The sequence below is a fragment of the Pseudopodoces humilis genome, chromosome 11, assembly GCF_049639895.1.
Source record: "Pseudopodoces humilis isolate 2021_Gansu_Grassland_sample_001 chromosome 11, ASM4963989v1, whole genome shotgun sequence".
NCBI classification, from domain to species: domain Eukaryota; kingdom Metazoa; phylum Chordata; class Aves; order Passeriformes; family Paridae; genus Pseudopodoces; species Pseudopodoces humilis.
This window is the reverse complement of record NC_142210.1, coordinates 10,287,802-10,304,312: the sequence shown is the minus strand read 5'-3', so window position 1 is coordinate 10,304,312 and position 16,511 is coordinate 10,287,802. Positions and strand designations below refer to the sequence as shown.

General features: G+C 38.6%; 1 protein-coding gene across 1 annotated transcript in view; it reads left to right on the top strand.

Moving 5' to 3' along the window:
• The first annotated feature begins 227 nt into the window (after positions 1-227).
• DNER (delta/notch like EGF repeat containing) overlaps positions 228-16,511 on the top strand; it is a 112,825-nt gene continuing 96,541 nt past the window's right edge. Inside the window, exon 1 of the mRNA XM_005527050.3 lies at positions 228-583. Coding sequence (XP_005527107.2) covers positions 341-583 — 243 coding nt within the window. The 5' untranslated portion in view covers positions 228-340. The remainder of the gene's footprint in view (positions 584-16,511) is intronic.

Below are 16,511 nucleotides of genomic sequence, written 5' to 3'. Positions count from 1 at the left end.
GGGGTTGTTGCGCAGCGCCGTCCGCTCCGCCCGGGGATCCGTGGCCCGGCGGATCGGTGCAGCCCGGTCTCCCGGCCCCGCCGGCCCGGCCCGGCCGCTCCGCCCCCGTCCCTCAGCCCGTCCCGCCGGGCCCGCGCGCTGCGGGCGGGCGGCGCCCCCTGGCGGTCACGCGGCGGCGCGGCAGCGGCTCGGCCCCGCCCGGCCCCGCCCGCCCGTTGCCCGGGGAACGCGGGCCGGGAACAGCAGGGCGGCCGCTGCCTCCATCCCTCCATCCCTCCTTCCTTCCCTCCCTGCCGGCGCCAGCAGCGGGGCGGCGCCCGCACCCGCACTCCCCGCCGCCATGCCCCGAGCCGCCCCTCTCCTGCTGTTGCTGCTGCTCGCCCTGGCCCAGCGCCGAGCCTGCCTTCCCGCTCCGGCCAGCGCCGCGCCCCCCGGCCGGGACCCCTGCCTCAGCCAGCCCTGCCGCAACAACGGCACCTGCTCGCCGCTACCGCCGGCCCGCCGCCTCCAGCTGATCCTGCCCCAGCCCCCGGCCGGCTACAGCTGCACCTGCCCCCCGGGGGTCACCGGCGACTCCTGCCAGGTAAGGGACGCGCCTCAGCGCCGCCCGCCCGCCGCGCGTCCTTGTGCCTGTCGCTGTCCTTGGGTGTCCCCGCGCTCTGCGGGGACAGAGCGAATGTTTCCCCCTTTGCCCCGTCCGCGGGCGGCTCTGCCCGCTCTGCCCCGCTCCGCATCTCGCCCTGCCCGCTGCCCTGCGCCGGTCTTGCCGCGCCGGCCGGTGCCGGTCCCGGTCCCCGGCGGGCGGTGCCGCGTCCCCCCCGCCCCGGGCGGTCGCTCCCCCCGCCGGCTCCGTTCCCGGCCGCCGCGGGCACCCGGGGCTGCGGTGGCCCCGGCGCTTCCCGGGATTCCCGAGGCGCTGCCGGCCCTGCGGGCTGCCGCGGGCTGGCTCCAGAGCTGGGAGCCGTCACCCCGGGCGTCAGCCGGAGCGGCTTCGAGCTCCGGGCTCGGTCGGGGTGAGGGAGGATGGAGCTGAGCTCAGCCGGTGCCTCCTGGGTTAATGTCAGTACTTCAACCCGCCCCGCCGCCCAGACCTCGCAGGTTATTTAACACTCATTTACTGGAAGGTGAAAAAGATGGTCCTTGGAAGAGAATGCTCTATTGCATTGAATGCTAATCCTTAAATCGTGTCTCCAGTGGTCGTATCATAGGCTAGGAGTGCTCTCTCCCACGTTTCGGGTGCCTTTTGAATTGATTTTGAATTCTGAAACATTGGAATGCTCAGGGTAGGGATAATGACCTAAAATACAGAGAAGCAGCAAGCAATATCTTTCTAATGTGCTTGGTCATATTGGGACCCAATGAAATAACATATTTGAATTTAATTTTTGTAATGTGAAATAGTATTTTTTTTTTTAAATTTTTTTTTTTTTGTCTCTAGCATTAAGGATCTTATTATCATGCTAAGAAATTCACAAACACTCAGTTTTGTCTATCTCCAGATAAGGAAAAGCAGGTGCAGGTACACAGAGGTTTGTTTCCTACGTGTGTATGTGCCGGGGTACTTTCTGTGACAGAGTGTACAAAAGGCTCTGTGGATTGACGACCATTGCTTTGTCAGTGCTCTCGGTTGTAAGTGGATTTGACATAGAAGCAAATGACTTCAAGTAATTTCAGTCAGCTTTTTAGTCTTTATTTTCTCCTTCCTTTGTCATGTAGTATCTGAACTATACTGCTGAATAGATGAGAGGGATAATACGTCTACTGAAGACTTAATGTGTAGTCAAGTGTAAGAGTCATTGTAAAGTAGGAACGCTATGCACAGAGTTCTCTGGTTGCCTAGAAATGCTTCAGCTGGTTCAATGTAACAGTGAAAGTGAAAATATTTACACTAATGAGATTCTGTAAAATCGGAGAGATGAAAGTGGATTAAATAGATTTCTCTTTGGCTATTTTAGATCTTGCCTTAAGAGTTGACTGTTTCTATCTCTACAAAGAGAGAAAGAGCGCTGTGTGTTTGCTTCTGCACGTTGCTGTTAGACTTAAGTGTCTGAGATCGATGACTGAAAGATTAATGACCCTTTTGAAGATCTAGTAGAATATAACACTTGCTGCCATCACACCTCCTGTGAAGTGTTGTGCCTGGGGATCTGGGTTTAATTGTTTTTCTAATAAAAGACATAGGCAAAGTTTTCATAGCAGTTATACATTCTATTATCTAATAACAGGAGGCTTATGGTGTTATACATTTTGTTTCTTTTCATAAAATAGTGAGTAATGACCCCTGCAAGGAATTTTAATAAAGAAATGAGTGCCACTTCTAGCTATCACATCAGAATTTAAAGTGTGTATACCAGGTAGTTCTGAAAAGTTAATATGGTTTTGAAATGTAACTTTAACTGGAGGCCAGGCAGGGTTTTTAAGGTGTTATATAAACAAAGTACACCCATCTTTGAGGTTTTGCTCATTTTATCAAAATAGGGAATAAAAAAACGTACAAATGCATTACATCTTGTGTTGCTCTGTCATTCAGATACCCCAGAGCTTAACAGATGCCTAATGACTTAAACTTCTACCAAGAAAGGTAATGTTTTCTAATTCAATGACAGTAAATAACTGTAATGATTTAAAAATAACTGCAAGGATTTTTTCACGTACCACTACAGGTTATGAAAAAACTATTGGCAAAATCAGAGTATCACTGGGATATATCTAGATATGGGTTCTTGTCTTAATGTTGCAGTTGTTATTGAACAGTTGGACTCATAGAAAGAAATGCCTGGAGGGCAAGAAAGAACAGGAATTACTGTCTTTAAATACTCAGATCTTGGAAAGTAAGTTTGGATTTTTGGAATTTATGGTGGAGCTGGAGTTCTTTGGGAACTCCCGCTTCCCTAAAAAGATAGAATTGCTTTCGTGTCACTTCTTGTAGTGAAGGCAACATTTCAATGTTTCTGCTCAGATGTGTCGAGATTTTAGAATGAAGACAAAATGTTCTCAATGTGCCTGTGAGTCAGCTGGGCATGGTGAAGTTGATAATGCAGAAAGATTGCTGAGAGTCAAACTTGGAGATTGCACATCAATTTTACCCCTGAAGATTTTACTGTAACTGGTTTTGATGCATCTGTGGATGCTGGTGCTGGCATGGGAAAAGAGTAAAACTGACATCATGTACACATGAGATACTTCTTAAAGTCCAGAGCTTTCTGTCACCAAGTGACGCATTTTACTGGGGCAAGCCAATTCCATGATTTCATGTTATAATTGCTTTAGTAACTCATTATTTATTTAACAACAGAAATTGAAGGTCCTTCTAGTACATCCATTCCATGAATTATGCATGTGTATATATCTCACATTATTTATGGTTTGAATATACTTTGCTTTTCAAACTTCAGGCTTTTTTCTTGTTATGGATTTTCTGCTCCCCCATTGTGGGACTTTGCTCTAATTAACCTCCATATCTTTTCATGGTTCTGAATTTTTTTTCCCACTTCTCTTTACGATACTTCTAGTCTGTGAAGGAGACATAGAATTACTGTGTGGAAGTATCTTAAACTTTGATCTGAGCAAAGAAATCACATGTATTCCCAAGGAAATTGTACAGAAATTATAGTGAACTCAACTGCCTTTTTCCTGTGGGAATTTGAAATTGGCCATTTCTCAGGTTTACACTGAGAGAATTTGATGAAATGAACTGAAATGAGCAGATAGTAAAGTTCTATTAACTTTATAATCCCTAAATTTTTATTTGTGTTTTACTTTTAAAAGCAATATTTATTTCTAATGACTAAGACAATGACTACTCAGTTATTTTTAATGATGTGTAGAATCCAATAAAATAGTTTTTCTTGAGCAGGAAAATTGTATGTAAAAACTAATTTGTGTTAGTGCCTCATGAAATAATTTTAGAGACATAAGGTACAAAGTAAGTAGCTAAGAAATGAAAAATCTTCATGATCAACTAGGTAACTTGCTTAAAAATACAGAATTGGAACTTAGCTAATTACGTTGAATTGCATTGAATTGCATGGTGTTTATTTGATCCCATGCTAGTGCTAATTTCATTAAAAGGCTATCACATGAAGAAATATTAAATTATTAATGTATTTTAAAATACTGTCATGCATGCTTTGTTTTAGTTGCTTGTCTTGTTTGTTTATTTTAATGTAATTTTTTTCCTCTTTCTTTTGGTTGATAATTTTATCTCATTCTTTTACTTTGCTGTTTTTTAATATATCTTTAGTTATTTTATAGATTGTCAGTAATCAGAACTAGGAAACAAGTTGTTTCAAGCATGCTGAAGCAGCACTCTGACTTTGCAGCAGTTCTCTTCTATCCAGTCTGATTAGTGATGACTGAATGTTCCACTTCTGAGCGTGATGTGGTAGTCACTGGTGCATTTTTGAGTTAGTGTTCAAGTTATTCTTTTAATAGCAAAGAGATCTCTTTGGTCTTGGGGATGATTTGTTGTGTTTACTCCACTGATGGTGTTTCCACACCTAGAACAGAAAATATACTTTAGACATAATTGTGGACATTTTATTTAAAATGTAATTATAGAAGGGTGTAGCCTGAGTTTAAAAAAGTCAAGGAAGGAGCTGATACTATAAAATCTGGACAATAGATTATATTTTAAATTTTGTTCTTATAATTATTTTTATAAAGTTATTTTTTAATTCTTCTCCTGAATTTCTGCCTGATTGTTCTTCTTCATTCCCTCCCTTTTGTTTTGTACCTTTGAATGCCAGATGGATTTATTCTTGTCTTTGATCAGAGTATCTGAATGTTTGTAGACTTTAGTGCAGTGATTTCAGATTTTTTCTGACCCCTTTTTGACCCCTACTTTTGTATTTTTATCTTGTGTTGAGTTTTTGCTTCTTTTTTCTTTGAATTTTTTTTCTCAATAGATTTTTAGTAATTGTTTAATGCTGAATGCAGAAATCCACACTTAGAAAACTGCTGCAGGAAGAAGGATTGTTGTTTCTTGGCTCACTGGTTAATACTTGAGCATGAGCAGTATGAATTTCATTGGCCAGGTTATTTCAGGTTGCACTGGACAGCGCTGTGTAAAAGGACATCCTTTAATCTAACTGCTAAATCACCTTGTTTCAGTATCCTGATTAATTCCTCACATGATCCGTTTTCTATTAAGCCCTGACATCCCTTCTGAAAGGTCTCTAATCCTAAATTCATAATGAATTGTAATATTTAAAATGCTGTTTTTGCCATTCTGTACTCATTAATGAAGGGTATATACTTAGATTATGTGCTTATTATGATTCAAATGTTTTGTGACGTGACCACTCTGTTTGCTCTTTTATCTTTAATAACAGCAACATGTAGAGTTAGTGGATGCCCTCGAATTTTCTTCTTTTACATGGATGTCCTTTAGCCTGAGTTTTGAGATACCATGTTGTTTCCTGCTGACTAGCTCTGCTCACTCTTGCAGTACTTTCAAGATGCAGAATTTAAATATTTGCACTGATGAATATACTATGTGTGAGAAGAGGCCGTGAGAGCTTGGTTTGTCTTTCTTGGAGGCGACAAAGGGGGATCCAAGTGCCCTTCTCAGCCACCTAATGGTTGGTCATGGAGAACAGGAGCAAGATTTTTTCCAGATGTGATCAGTGAAAGGAGGAGAGTGGACACAGATGTTATAGTAGGGGAAATCCCAGTTAAATCTAAGGAAAAAATTCTTTGCAATGATGGTGGCCAAACACTGGAATAGTCATTTGGAACAGTTGTAGGACCTTCATCCTTAGAAATTCTGGGCTTGAGTGGCCAAAACTGCAAGCACCTTGGCCTGAGCAGGGCTTGGAGCAGAGAACTCCATCAGGTTCCTTCCAGTCTAAACCATTCTGTATGTACACACCCCTGTATTTTTTTTTCCTATTAGATTTTGCATTCACCTATTACTCTTGTTCTGTTTCTGCCTCTCCTTTGCTCAGCATCTGAATGATTTCCCTGTTATGTATGTCTGTTTTACATCAAGTTTAGACTGTACTTGGGTGATGACAGATTTCCTGCCAAACAGGACTCCTAAGCTGGCAATGTTAGTGTTAGATATCTGAAAGATTAATTTTGGGACACTCTAGTTTACATCTCCTTTAGTCACAGATGACAATATTCACATTTTAAAATAATTGTTGAGGGTTTTTTTTTTTTCAGTTTACAATTGTGTGTCACATGGAACTTACAGGTATAATTTGTTTTCTGTGAGTTCTTATGGTCCACAAGTGCAGTGTTGTTCAGGAACCTCATGAACTCTGATCTCCAGGATTGCAGTGGAGCAGGTGAAGTTTTGCAGTGTGGCAATGTGTGCTTTCAAATAGCACAGAATAAACGTGAAAAATAGTTTCTCCACCTGATTTATTTTAGCTGTTATAACATGTGGTTTCTCTAAGTGTAGTGGACATTTATTTCCAGTCAGAGATTTAAGCTTTTCAAGTTAGCATCTTGCCTTGAAGCATATAATGTGAAAATACGTAAGAGACTACTCAGCAGTTTCCTAATCAGTCAAGAAAGAGTTGTGCTGTGATTTTTTTCCGTGGGATATAAACAAATTTATTGTAAAGAGTTGTAGAAGAAAACTGGAATAATGTAATAACCCTAACTGTCTCAGTTATGTAAGAGGTTATTATTTAGGTATCATCTGCACACTAACCTTTGGAATCTTTGTATCGTCTTTTCCAGTATCTCAAAATGCTGTTTTTAAATTTGTTAAAAATAGTTATTTTTAAGGTCTAGTCAGGTCATTACACATAGTGCAAACTCTTTGATTCTGAAAAATTCCATCATATAAATGGAAGTTTCATGTGTTTGCTTTCAATACAATAATTTTTTTATGATTAAAGATTGCAAAAAGCTGGATCAGGTGTAGAGTAACTGAATGATAATAGAGGATACACTATGCTAAGATGCTTCAGCTTTTCATATGTTGTATTGTATTGCAGTTTACACTCTTTGATCTAAGAAAATCAATTTGCAATCGTATCTGCTTAAAACAATCATTGGTTTACTTTCCTTTGAAATGATCTAACTTGATGTTGTCATGTATATATTGTGTAGCTCTGGAACTCATCTTCAGTGTGGCAGGTTCCCTATAGAAATGGAGTTGTATGCCTTGATTCAGTGCTCCAGGAGGGAGGATTGCTCCCCTCCTTTCGAGGGCTCTCAGAGTCTCATACATATTGCCCTTCTGAGAAGTACTTGTTCGAGATCAGTAGATTCAGAAGTGTCATTTAGCAGGATCTCACTTGACCACAGGGTCATGAATCCAGAAATCTTAGAAGATGACTAATTAAAATTAAAATTCTGTTTTAATAGGCAGATATGGATCTGCAGAATACAGTGTCTACTTGACCACAAACATAGGTTGGTTGGTTTTTGGTTTTGCAGTTGCCTCTGGTGTTCTCACAGCTCACTCTGTTGTTAAATATCAAACCCTATGGTATTTTGTCTTACATTTGTGTTCCAGTTAATCCCACTCTTAATTGTGTTAATTCCACTCCTAATTGTGTGGTAAAAATTTTTTTTCTAGTTTTCATTTTCTGTCTTTCAATTTAATTGTATTCCCCTGTTGTATTTTTTCACTTTAAAAAATGAGTTATTCTACTCTTCCCTCTGTGTGCATATAGTGAATATTTTTCTTTTTGCAATGTCCTTTCTGAATTGAATAAGCCAGTTAATGATATTCCTGTTGTTTGCTGGCTAATCTAAAAAAGGGTTTTGTGCAATGCTAAATCCCGTTTTTATGTATGCTGAAAGGTTACCTGTTGACAACTGCACTAGAGGGAAGGCTTTAATAATATTTATTTATTTTTTTTAATACTTTTTGTTGATGTGGTAGGCTGAGCTCAGAAACCCGCCTGCTGGTGGTATGGTGATCCCCAAATTAAAGGATCCAAATTTCCAGTACACCCACATCTGTTGAAACAACATTTTTTGGCAAAAGTAGGGCAATTTGCATTAAAATTTCTTAGTGGCATTTAAGTCAAAATCTGAAGGTAAAAGCAGTTTATTATGTGCATTTGGCATTAAAGAGCAGTGTTTATTGAAAGTCTTGAGTTGGTTTTTAAGGAAAAAAAGTAGTTTTATTCAGCTTTTTGTTTCTGTATCGTTTTTCTAATTTAAATGTTACTAGAATAAAGTAAACTCCAAAATAAATGTTCTCTGAAGTGAAAATTTTCATTTATCAATATAAATTAATGAAACATAAATTGCAATTGTATTATTAGAAAAAAGATCTTAAACTGTGATGCAGTTGTAATTTTCCAACAATTTTGTAACAAGAGAAAGGCACACCAAAATAAACATTGAGGAAGTAATGTTTGTTTGATCAGAAAACTCTTTATTTTCCATTGGCTGAATGTAATCTCTTACAAAGAAGCACTCAGGCACTCAAAAGCTGATTTGTGTGCTGCATATGGGGCCTGTTTTGAGTTCAGCGTCACATATCACTGCCCTATATTATTTGTCAAGTTGACCTTGGTTTGTTTTACAATAATACAGGCTGTGACAATTATGTTGTATTTTTATTATTGTATTCTGATGTAAACCCTGAAAAAGTAGCTGTAAATTCTATGGAAAGGTCTGGAATTGATCCATAGTGACTAGGAATGGGAATATCAGAATTTGGTGCTTGCAATCCTCACTGCCTTGCTGAGTCACACTGGGCAAAAACTCGTAGAACTTTCTTACATTTCTTCTCTATAAATTCAGTTAATCCTGGGTGTTCAAAAGGTTAATTTGTGATTATGTATAAAGGCTCCAAGAATGCTAAGTGAGAAGCACTTTATAAGGAAGCATAATACTGAAATACCAGATTCTGAATTACACATCAGTGATCCTATCAGGATATATTTAAATTCTAATGAAAAAAGCCTTCCTATTAAAGAAATAAATCAGCCGCTTGGACTATTTTTATATCTGGTAAATATTCTGTCTAGCAGTTTACAGATTAATTGAGTTTCATAATGTTTTATTTTCCCACTGGAAACAGGGCAATATATCAATGACCAGTATTTCAAAGACTTCTGTAGCGAAGGTGTTTGTGAACAAGGTGCTCTTGAGTAAGGTAAGAACAGAATTCAAATCGACAGTGAAAGTAGGGTAGTTTTACTGAGATAAGGTCACTGAATGTTAATGATTTTGAGAACTTTGTGGTACCTCATGTATTAGTTGCAACAGCAACTGTATTGTCAGTTTGAGAAGACTTTAGGGTAGCTGTAGGAACAATAGCTGTAAAGAAAGTAACAAGATATGGTTCCTTTCCTTTCCAACAAGCCTCCCTTTCAGCCTAGGTAGCCCTTATCTGGTCCTTTGTGCTGCATCTAATAAAACTGAAGCTTGTTGACGACAAGTGTACAGGAGGAGGATTACTTCAGTCAACCATGCCTACTCTGAATAAGTAAATAAACTCTGAGTCTTTGGGAGGAATATCCATAAGTTTTGGTGGTATAATCACTGAGCCTGAGTGTTCAACATGCAATTTAAAGGTGTGCAGATAATGTCACAAGAGAGCAGAAGCTGCTCTAGAATGTTGTTCCCTTCTATGAACAAACAGTACTTGGTTCCCTGAAATCACATTGAGGTAACTTTATTTACAAGACAGGAAAGGCAGAAACAGATAGCACCCCGAGAAAGATTAGTAGATATAGAAAGATTTGAATAATGTGGGATGGACTACTTGTTCACTTTCACACAAACAGGAAGAGTCTGAAGGTAATCTTGTGACAAGGACAATCCTTTAAAAACCAACATCAGTGAGACAGTTAAATTCTTCTGGGCATAAGCTATTAATCAAATCATGTGGCTAAGGAAAACAAATGGACAAGTTTTTGTAATTTTCCAGACTTGGTACATTGCTGTGATCTCCCTTTGAAATATATATTAGTTGTGCTTGTCCATAAGGACAGTAACTATCACCAAAAACCACATGACAATTCTTAGGTTTCTTATTCAGCCTTAATGATTCATGCATTCAATTCAGCAAATCTGTAAAAATTCATGCAAATTATATTTTTATCTTTGCCTTTAAGGTGAAGTACAGATTCTTCTGCTGAGGAAATTAAGCAAATTGTTAAATACCTTTATCAAAATTGAATTAGCGAAAAAATTTCTGTTATGGCTAACCAAAACGTTTTTAGGTTTCATACGCACCTATGTGTCTATTAATAACTTGTGATTGACTATATACTTGTACTTCTATTGTAATCTAATTTTCAGGCAAATTTAACTGTTTTCAGACAAACTGAACATAGAAGGAAGAAGGCTGTGCAAAAGTCTAATAATAGTTTATGAGCTAAATGCCTTTTGTGTTGAGATTTCTAATTCTGTTGTCTGGTCACAAGAGAGTTTCCTGGCATTTATTGTGACTATGGAACACCAAGGTTGTGTTCTTGTATGTGGGGGTCTGAGAAACTTTCTCATTTGAGAATGTCTTTGAATTTCAGGGAGTTGGGTTACATGAGGTTTACTGACATAGGCAGGGTCTGTAAGATCAGATACTTGATTAATTCTTTTTAAGGCTACAGTGTACTGTGTGATGATGGCATATGTGACAACTGAAGAAAATGGTGCTGAGTCCCCTGGGAAATTAACATGTTTAATTGAAGGAAGGACAAATTGACTTAATTTACATAACTGTAATAGACTCTAATGTTAAAATTTGTCTAACTATTGCCTTTTAAAAGTAATGGAAAGGTACTGAGTTGATGTTAATGAAATTCTTGATAATCTTTCTGGTTTGTGGGCACCTGGCTTGTACAGAGGATTCTAAAAATGTGGAACATCTTGAGAAGGCTGCTTGGGACTTGACTGTGATATCACTTAAAGCTGATGTAAACTCATAGGCATTTCTTTGTCTATGAAAACATTAAATGTAAGTTTAGAAATTGTTATTTCAGTAACCATTTGAGCTTTGGTTTCTTGGAATGTACCAACGAAATTCTTTAAGGTGAAAGAATGCAGGAACAAGGTCAGCTGTGCCACTTGATTCCAAAACACCTTTCTCCCCAGTTAAACATCTTCCCCTGCAATCATCAAATTTCATAATTTTCTTTTCTGCAGGTGAGCGAGAAAGGATGGATCAATAGTTACAGTGATTCTGCCTTTTCACAAAGGCCTGCTTAAGAACAGCAGGATAGGTCTATCAGTTACAGTTTGCTCTCTGATTATCAAGTCCTGCTGGTAGCAGTGTGTAGCAAACCAGGGCATGGCCCAAACTTTGCTGTTTTTGATTTAGGAACATGGAGGGTTTTTTTTCGTGCGTGATTTAACCATATTTTATGTTTACATGAGTTGTAATGTAAATTATTATACTAATCAATTGAAGGATACTCTGGAATGACAGCTGTGCAAACAAACCTTAGTATGTGACATACTAGCACTTTAGTTATTTTTGCATGACGTATGTGCTTTTCACTTTGTGATGAGTACTGCAGCATCTTCCAACTTCAGGTTTCTAGTTCTGAGGACATTTTTCTTTTCCAAGATACATTTGCATCCAGCTCTATTCTGTATTCTCAGATTTTCTAAGCTCCTTGCCTATGGTGTGGAAGTTCACCCCACTTGGAGGTGGGGCCTTTTCTGCCAGCAGCTCTGGAGCTCTGAGATCTGCTGGCTGGCAGAGGCTCTTCCAGGCTTCTTGGCAGTGAGCAGGCCAGTTCTGTGAAGCTGAAGTTCTGTGAAGTCTTGAGAACTTCAAATTATCCTGGCAGTCTTATGGTTTAAAATTCTCTTTTCTTCTCTGACTTTGAGAGTGGGGCTGCAGTTGAGGACTTCAAGGGGCAGCGTTCCCTGACCTTGGAGCAGAGCATTAGTGCTGCAGTAGAGAGGCAAAAGCGTCTGTCAAACACATCTGTGATTTGGCCTCCTCTGATCAGAGGTGCCTGCACCAAACTCCTTTTAATCAATGAATTGTCATTTTCTGATAACCCCTCTGTTCAGCTAGAAGTTTCTCTTTTGGTGTCTGGAGAGAAAAGTTCCTGAGTATTTAGTGGTGTATTGATTTAGATGTTAACCTTGCCATTACCTAATCTAGTTTTGGAGATAACTGCAAAAGTGTTGAGTACCAGTTGCTGATCTGTACAGTTTATTTTTCTGTCTTTTTACAATAACAAAGATGAGGTTTTTTGTTCTTCAAGGGAGTTGTAAAGGTGTTCGGTTGATTGCTGATCAGGCTGAGCTGATGAAATTTGTATCCCTCATTTTAGAAGAATTTGCTTTCTTTCTAAAGACAATCGTGTCAAACCCAGAGGGAACCAAAGTGTACATAGGGATGTTTCAGTGCAGAAACTAATTTGCAATCATTCTACTGCAATTATGGATAAGTAGAATAATAAGTAATTCACAGTCCCTTTAAACCTCATGAAGTAAGTGGGACGAAGATGAGTAGGAATACAATGTTTTGTGTTTGCATTTCTTTAGTTGAGACATGAAATACAGGCAGCATTGGGGAAAAAAGGACAAAAGTTAAACTTTATGAATGACTTTTAAGCTTGTGTAACAGATAATCTGAAATATTTAGCATACAACTTCATCATAGAATGAGGAAATCAATACATTCAGACTTAACCACAAAGAACTTGTGTCTGTGCTGTGGAGTTTGACAGTTATAGAAGTTTTGCTTTCATCTACAAAATATGCTCTGAGCAAGGGAAGTTTGCATTGCTGCATTGGCTGGTTTGGAAAGGGAGAACTGGGCTGTGGCCCTGGTCTGACATCCACATCCACAGCAATGCTGCTCCTGAACCACAAAACTGCCCTTGCCTTTGACTTTCACAGGGTTTGGAATACTTTTGAGGATACTAGATAGATGAGTAAATATATACTTCAAACAGCCATTAGAAGGCAATCTATTTGAAATATTTTCTATGTACATTTTTCTGATTTTCCTCTACCTTTATCAGAATAACATCTGTTCAAGTCTCATTTTGTTTGATGCTCAGGCATCTGTTCACTGCAGTTGCAGGAATGTAATTTCTGTAGCTTCTGGTGTTGTCTTTTAACTGTGAGTTGCATAAATAAAGTTAACTGCCAAAAATAGTTTTTATTTTCTTCTTAGACAAAGAGGATTTAGAGGCTGAAAAAGTCTGATAGCTTCTTTTCTTGCTTGACTTGCATTTCAATGGCATTGTGCGATTTTCTTTTCAGTACTGGCAGTTCTTTAGGTACAACTAAAAGGGTAGTTGGTTTGAATTTTTTGTGTCTCAGCTAGGTGAATTCACAAAATATATCAGAGAATTTGACTGTTGGCCTTTTCTTTGGCACCTGCCTGTATTCCAGGTCAGAATAAATGCATTAATGATGCTGCATAGTGTTCCAGGTGTCCTTAGCACTCTCACAGGCATGAAAAGATCATGAATTTCTCTGCTGCTATTATAATGTTACATACCATTGTTCATGTGGATACAGGAACCCACATTATTTTTAGCCGTCTGTATGGATTTTTGAATTTTGCTTCTTAGGCCAGCATTGTTCTTTAACACAGAAGCAGACATAGTCAGACATCTGCCATAGGATTTCACATTAATAGAAATATTAAGAACTAATTTTTGGCATTAAGGTATGAATTGGGATATATAAGAAGCAGATAATTTAGAGAAAAAATAGTCAATTTTCATTGCTGATGAGTTTCCAAATACAATAATTATATTAATTCTCCTTTCCCTTTTTTTTTTGTAGTAAATCTGATTTGCATTTCCAGAATGCTGGAGAACTAACTAGAGTGATCCAGTTAGTTTTCATTTAGTCCTATTAGACAAATTACGGACTTATAGGTAAAATATATTTGCTCAGGAGCAGTAACCTCAGCAGTGACTTACCAGCTAGAAATATTGCCTACCTTTTAGTTCTGAAAAATTTAGTAAAACTTGCTCAGTTCTTGAAAAATTTAATAGATTTCTCTGTCTTTTACTATCTTCTTAACCCAGTCTTTCAGTTATTACTGTTAAGTAATACTGTTATTTCAGAATGCATTTAGGTCTTTAGGTTTTTTAGATCTTTCAGCTTTGGCCAATAACTACTGTGGAGGTCATGTGCCTTTTTGCTGAGGTCATATTGCATAGTCATCTGCATCATCTTTGAAGTGTAAGTGGATTGCATCTCTTCTTATTCCAGATGGAGTGAGAAGATTCTTATAGAAAAGAAGTTTTTATAAAATTCCTTTTTGTGAAATACATTGGGAGTCAGTCTTTATAATTCTTCACTGCCAAAAATTTTTAGTTTTATCTTTAAGATTGAATTTTTGAGGGACTAAGTCCTTCAATGAGTTTTTCCAATTGTAATTACAGTCTCATAATTGTTTTACTGTTTCTGTTTCCTGGAGCAACCATAGTAGATGGCTTCTATCACTAAGCTAGCTGAGAATGGGAATTGTACTTGAAAATCCTATGAAGCACAGAGGCATCATTCTGATCTAATTTGTTTTCAATATTTAACTATAAAATTAAAAATGCTTTGTGGAAAATGAGATGACAAAAGAACTCTTACTGGTGTGGGAATTCATCTTCTTTTTTTGTTTCAACTAATTAGACCAGATAGCAACTTTCTTATTTGTCTACACTTGTGATAACTCAGTGTAGATTGATAGTGTATGAAAAATCTGAGATTCCATTTTTGTATGGGTTTTGGAATAGGTTTAGAATAATCTATTGTTGAAGCTGTGTAACAATAACTTCTTTCTAGCAACATTTAAAGTAATTATCTACAATGATGCATTTGAGCTTAACAGTTGAATTGGACTCTCATCATTTATATATATGCAGATGCACCCGGTGGTGTGGCCAGTGTGGTTTAATTTTTTCACAGTGGATTGTGGTGCTGCTGACATCCTTCAAGAAGCTAATTTCTCCAGGTAATCTGAAATGGCTTGAATAGAGCAGTGCAGCTCAGAGGCCTTGCTCTGAATCCTTGAGTCATTTGCTGTGCTGTATAAATGTGGTAAGCACAGCTTGTTCTAGGTGCCCTTGGGCTTTATGTTTTCTTTAATTTTTTTTTATTTTTAATATTTTCATTGTATCACTATAGGGTGAGTTCTATGTTGGATTCTGTGTGAAGATGAAAGATTTGATATGATTCAAGATGAGATGAGTAAAGAAAGAAAGAAAGAAATAAGCATCTGTTTCTCAGCCATATTTAAATTCCTAATTAAAGACTGTTTCTGCTGCACTCAGCTGATTGTGGGTTAGATCAATAGACTGCAATAGCGATCAATATCTGCAAGACCACATTATTGATCAAATCAGATAAAATAGTTCTGGCTACAAATAATTAATTGATGCAAAAAAAAATAATCCTGTCCTCACCCTGGCTGTTCTTCCTTGTCTTCTGCCTGACCTGTTACCACTGTTTTTTGATCTAAAGATTTGGAAACTTGGTATTGCAAGGCTTGATTTATAATCTGCCCCTAGAAATTTTCTCCCAATTTTCTTCAAAATCAAAAGTTACTGTATCTCTATAATGTTGGAATAAGATATGCTCACATTTCACTTTGGAAATCTCTTATCTTATAATAAAAAGATATACCCTCAGATCACAAAATGGATTTGTATTTTTCATTCCAAATATTGCTAACTTTCTTGTACAATATAACAATACGACGGCCTTTTAGAGCTTATAGAAGTTTTTTTCAGAGCTGATGGGTACTGTAGATATTTACCGGCTGATTCTAATTTGCTTATTGTTCCTATCAGGTTTATTGTAGAAATGTTTTAGTAAATCATCCAGCAATCTGGTGGATTTTGATGCTATGTTTAGTTGTTCCAAGATCTTAATTTGGTCTCCCTTTGTATTTAGGCCTTCATTTTGTCCCCCTTTTATTTTTACTTTTTACCAGTTTACCTCGTCACAGAATGTTGTTCTGATGACTTGTTTAGGTTGTCGTAATTTCTGTAGAGTGGTTCTGAGTCCCTGAAAGTGTTCCTTTGTGTGGACTATAACCTTATGGAAATCTCAGTAATGGTTAAAACTCACCTCATTATGATGAAATATTTTCACTCTGCACACCAAATGCAAATTGTCTTTTTCACTTTATTGCAGGTGTTTGTGCACCTGTGAAAATGCAAAGGTCTGCTTTCTTCTACCAATTTCCTCCTTTCCTTGTACTCTTTGGGAAGTTTCATACAGAAGGGCGGAAATTTGAGCGAAACAGCTTTGGACAAAATCTTTCTCCTGCTAGTAGTCACTTTTCATTATCTGTTATTGGGGAAACAGCATACTCCACATGGAAGAAAGCTCCAGGGTACTGATGAGGATCATGTGGAGTCACCTACATTTGTCTGCGTAGAGCTGAGCTTTATTTAGAATGGTTAATGCTGATCAGGAGCTAACAAAGCTCCTGACTCCCTGCCAGCTCCATGCACAATTACCCTGGTCCCTGGAGTGTGGTGCTGAGGCACTGCAGCTGACTGGTAATGCAGCATCATGCCAGAATTAACCCTGCTGAGCCAGCTCCAATGTTTTCCCCATCTGTAGTCTGCTTATTTTCCACCCTAAAAAATCTGCTATCA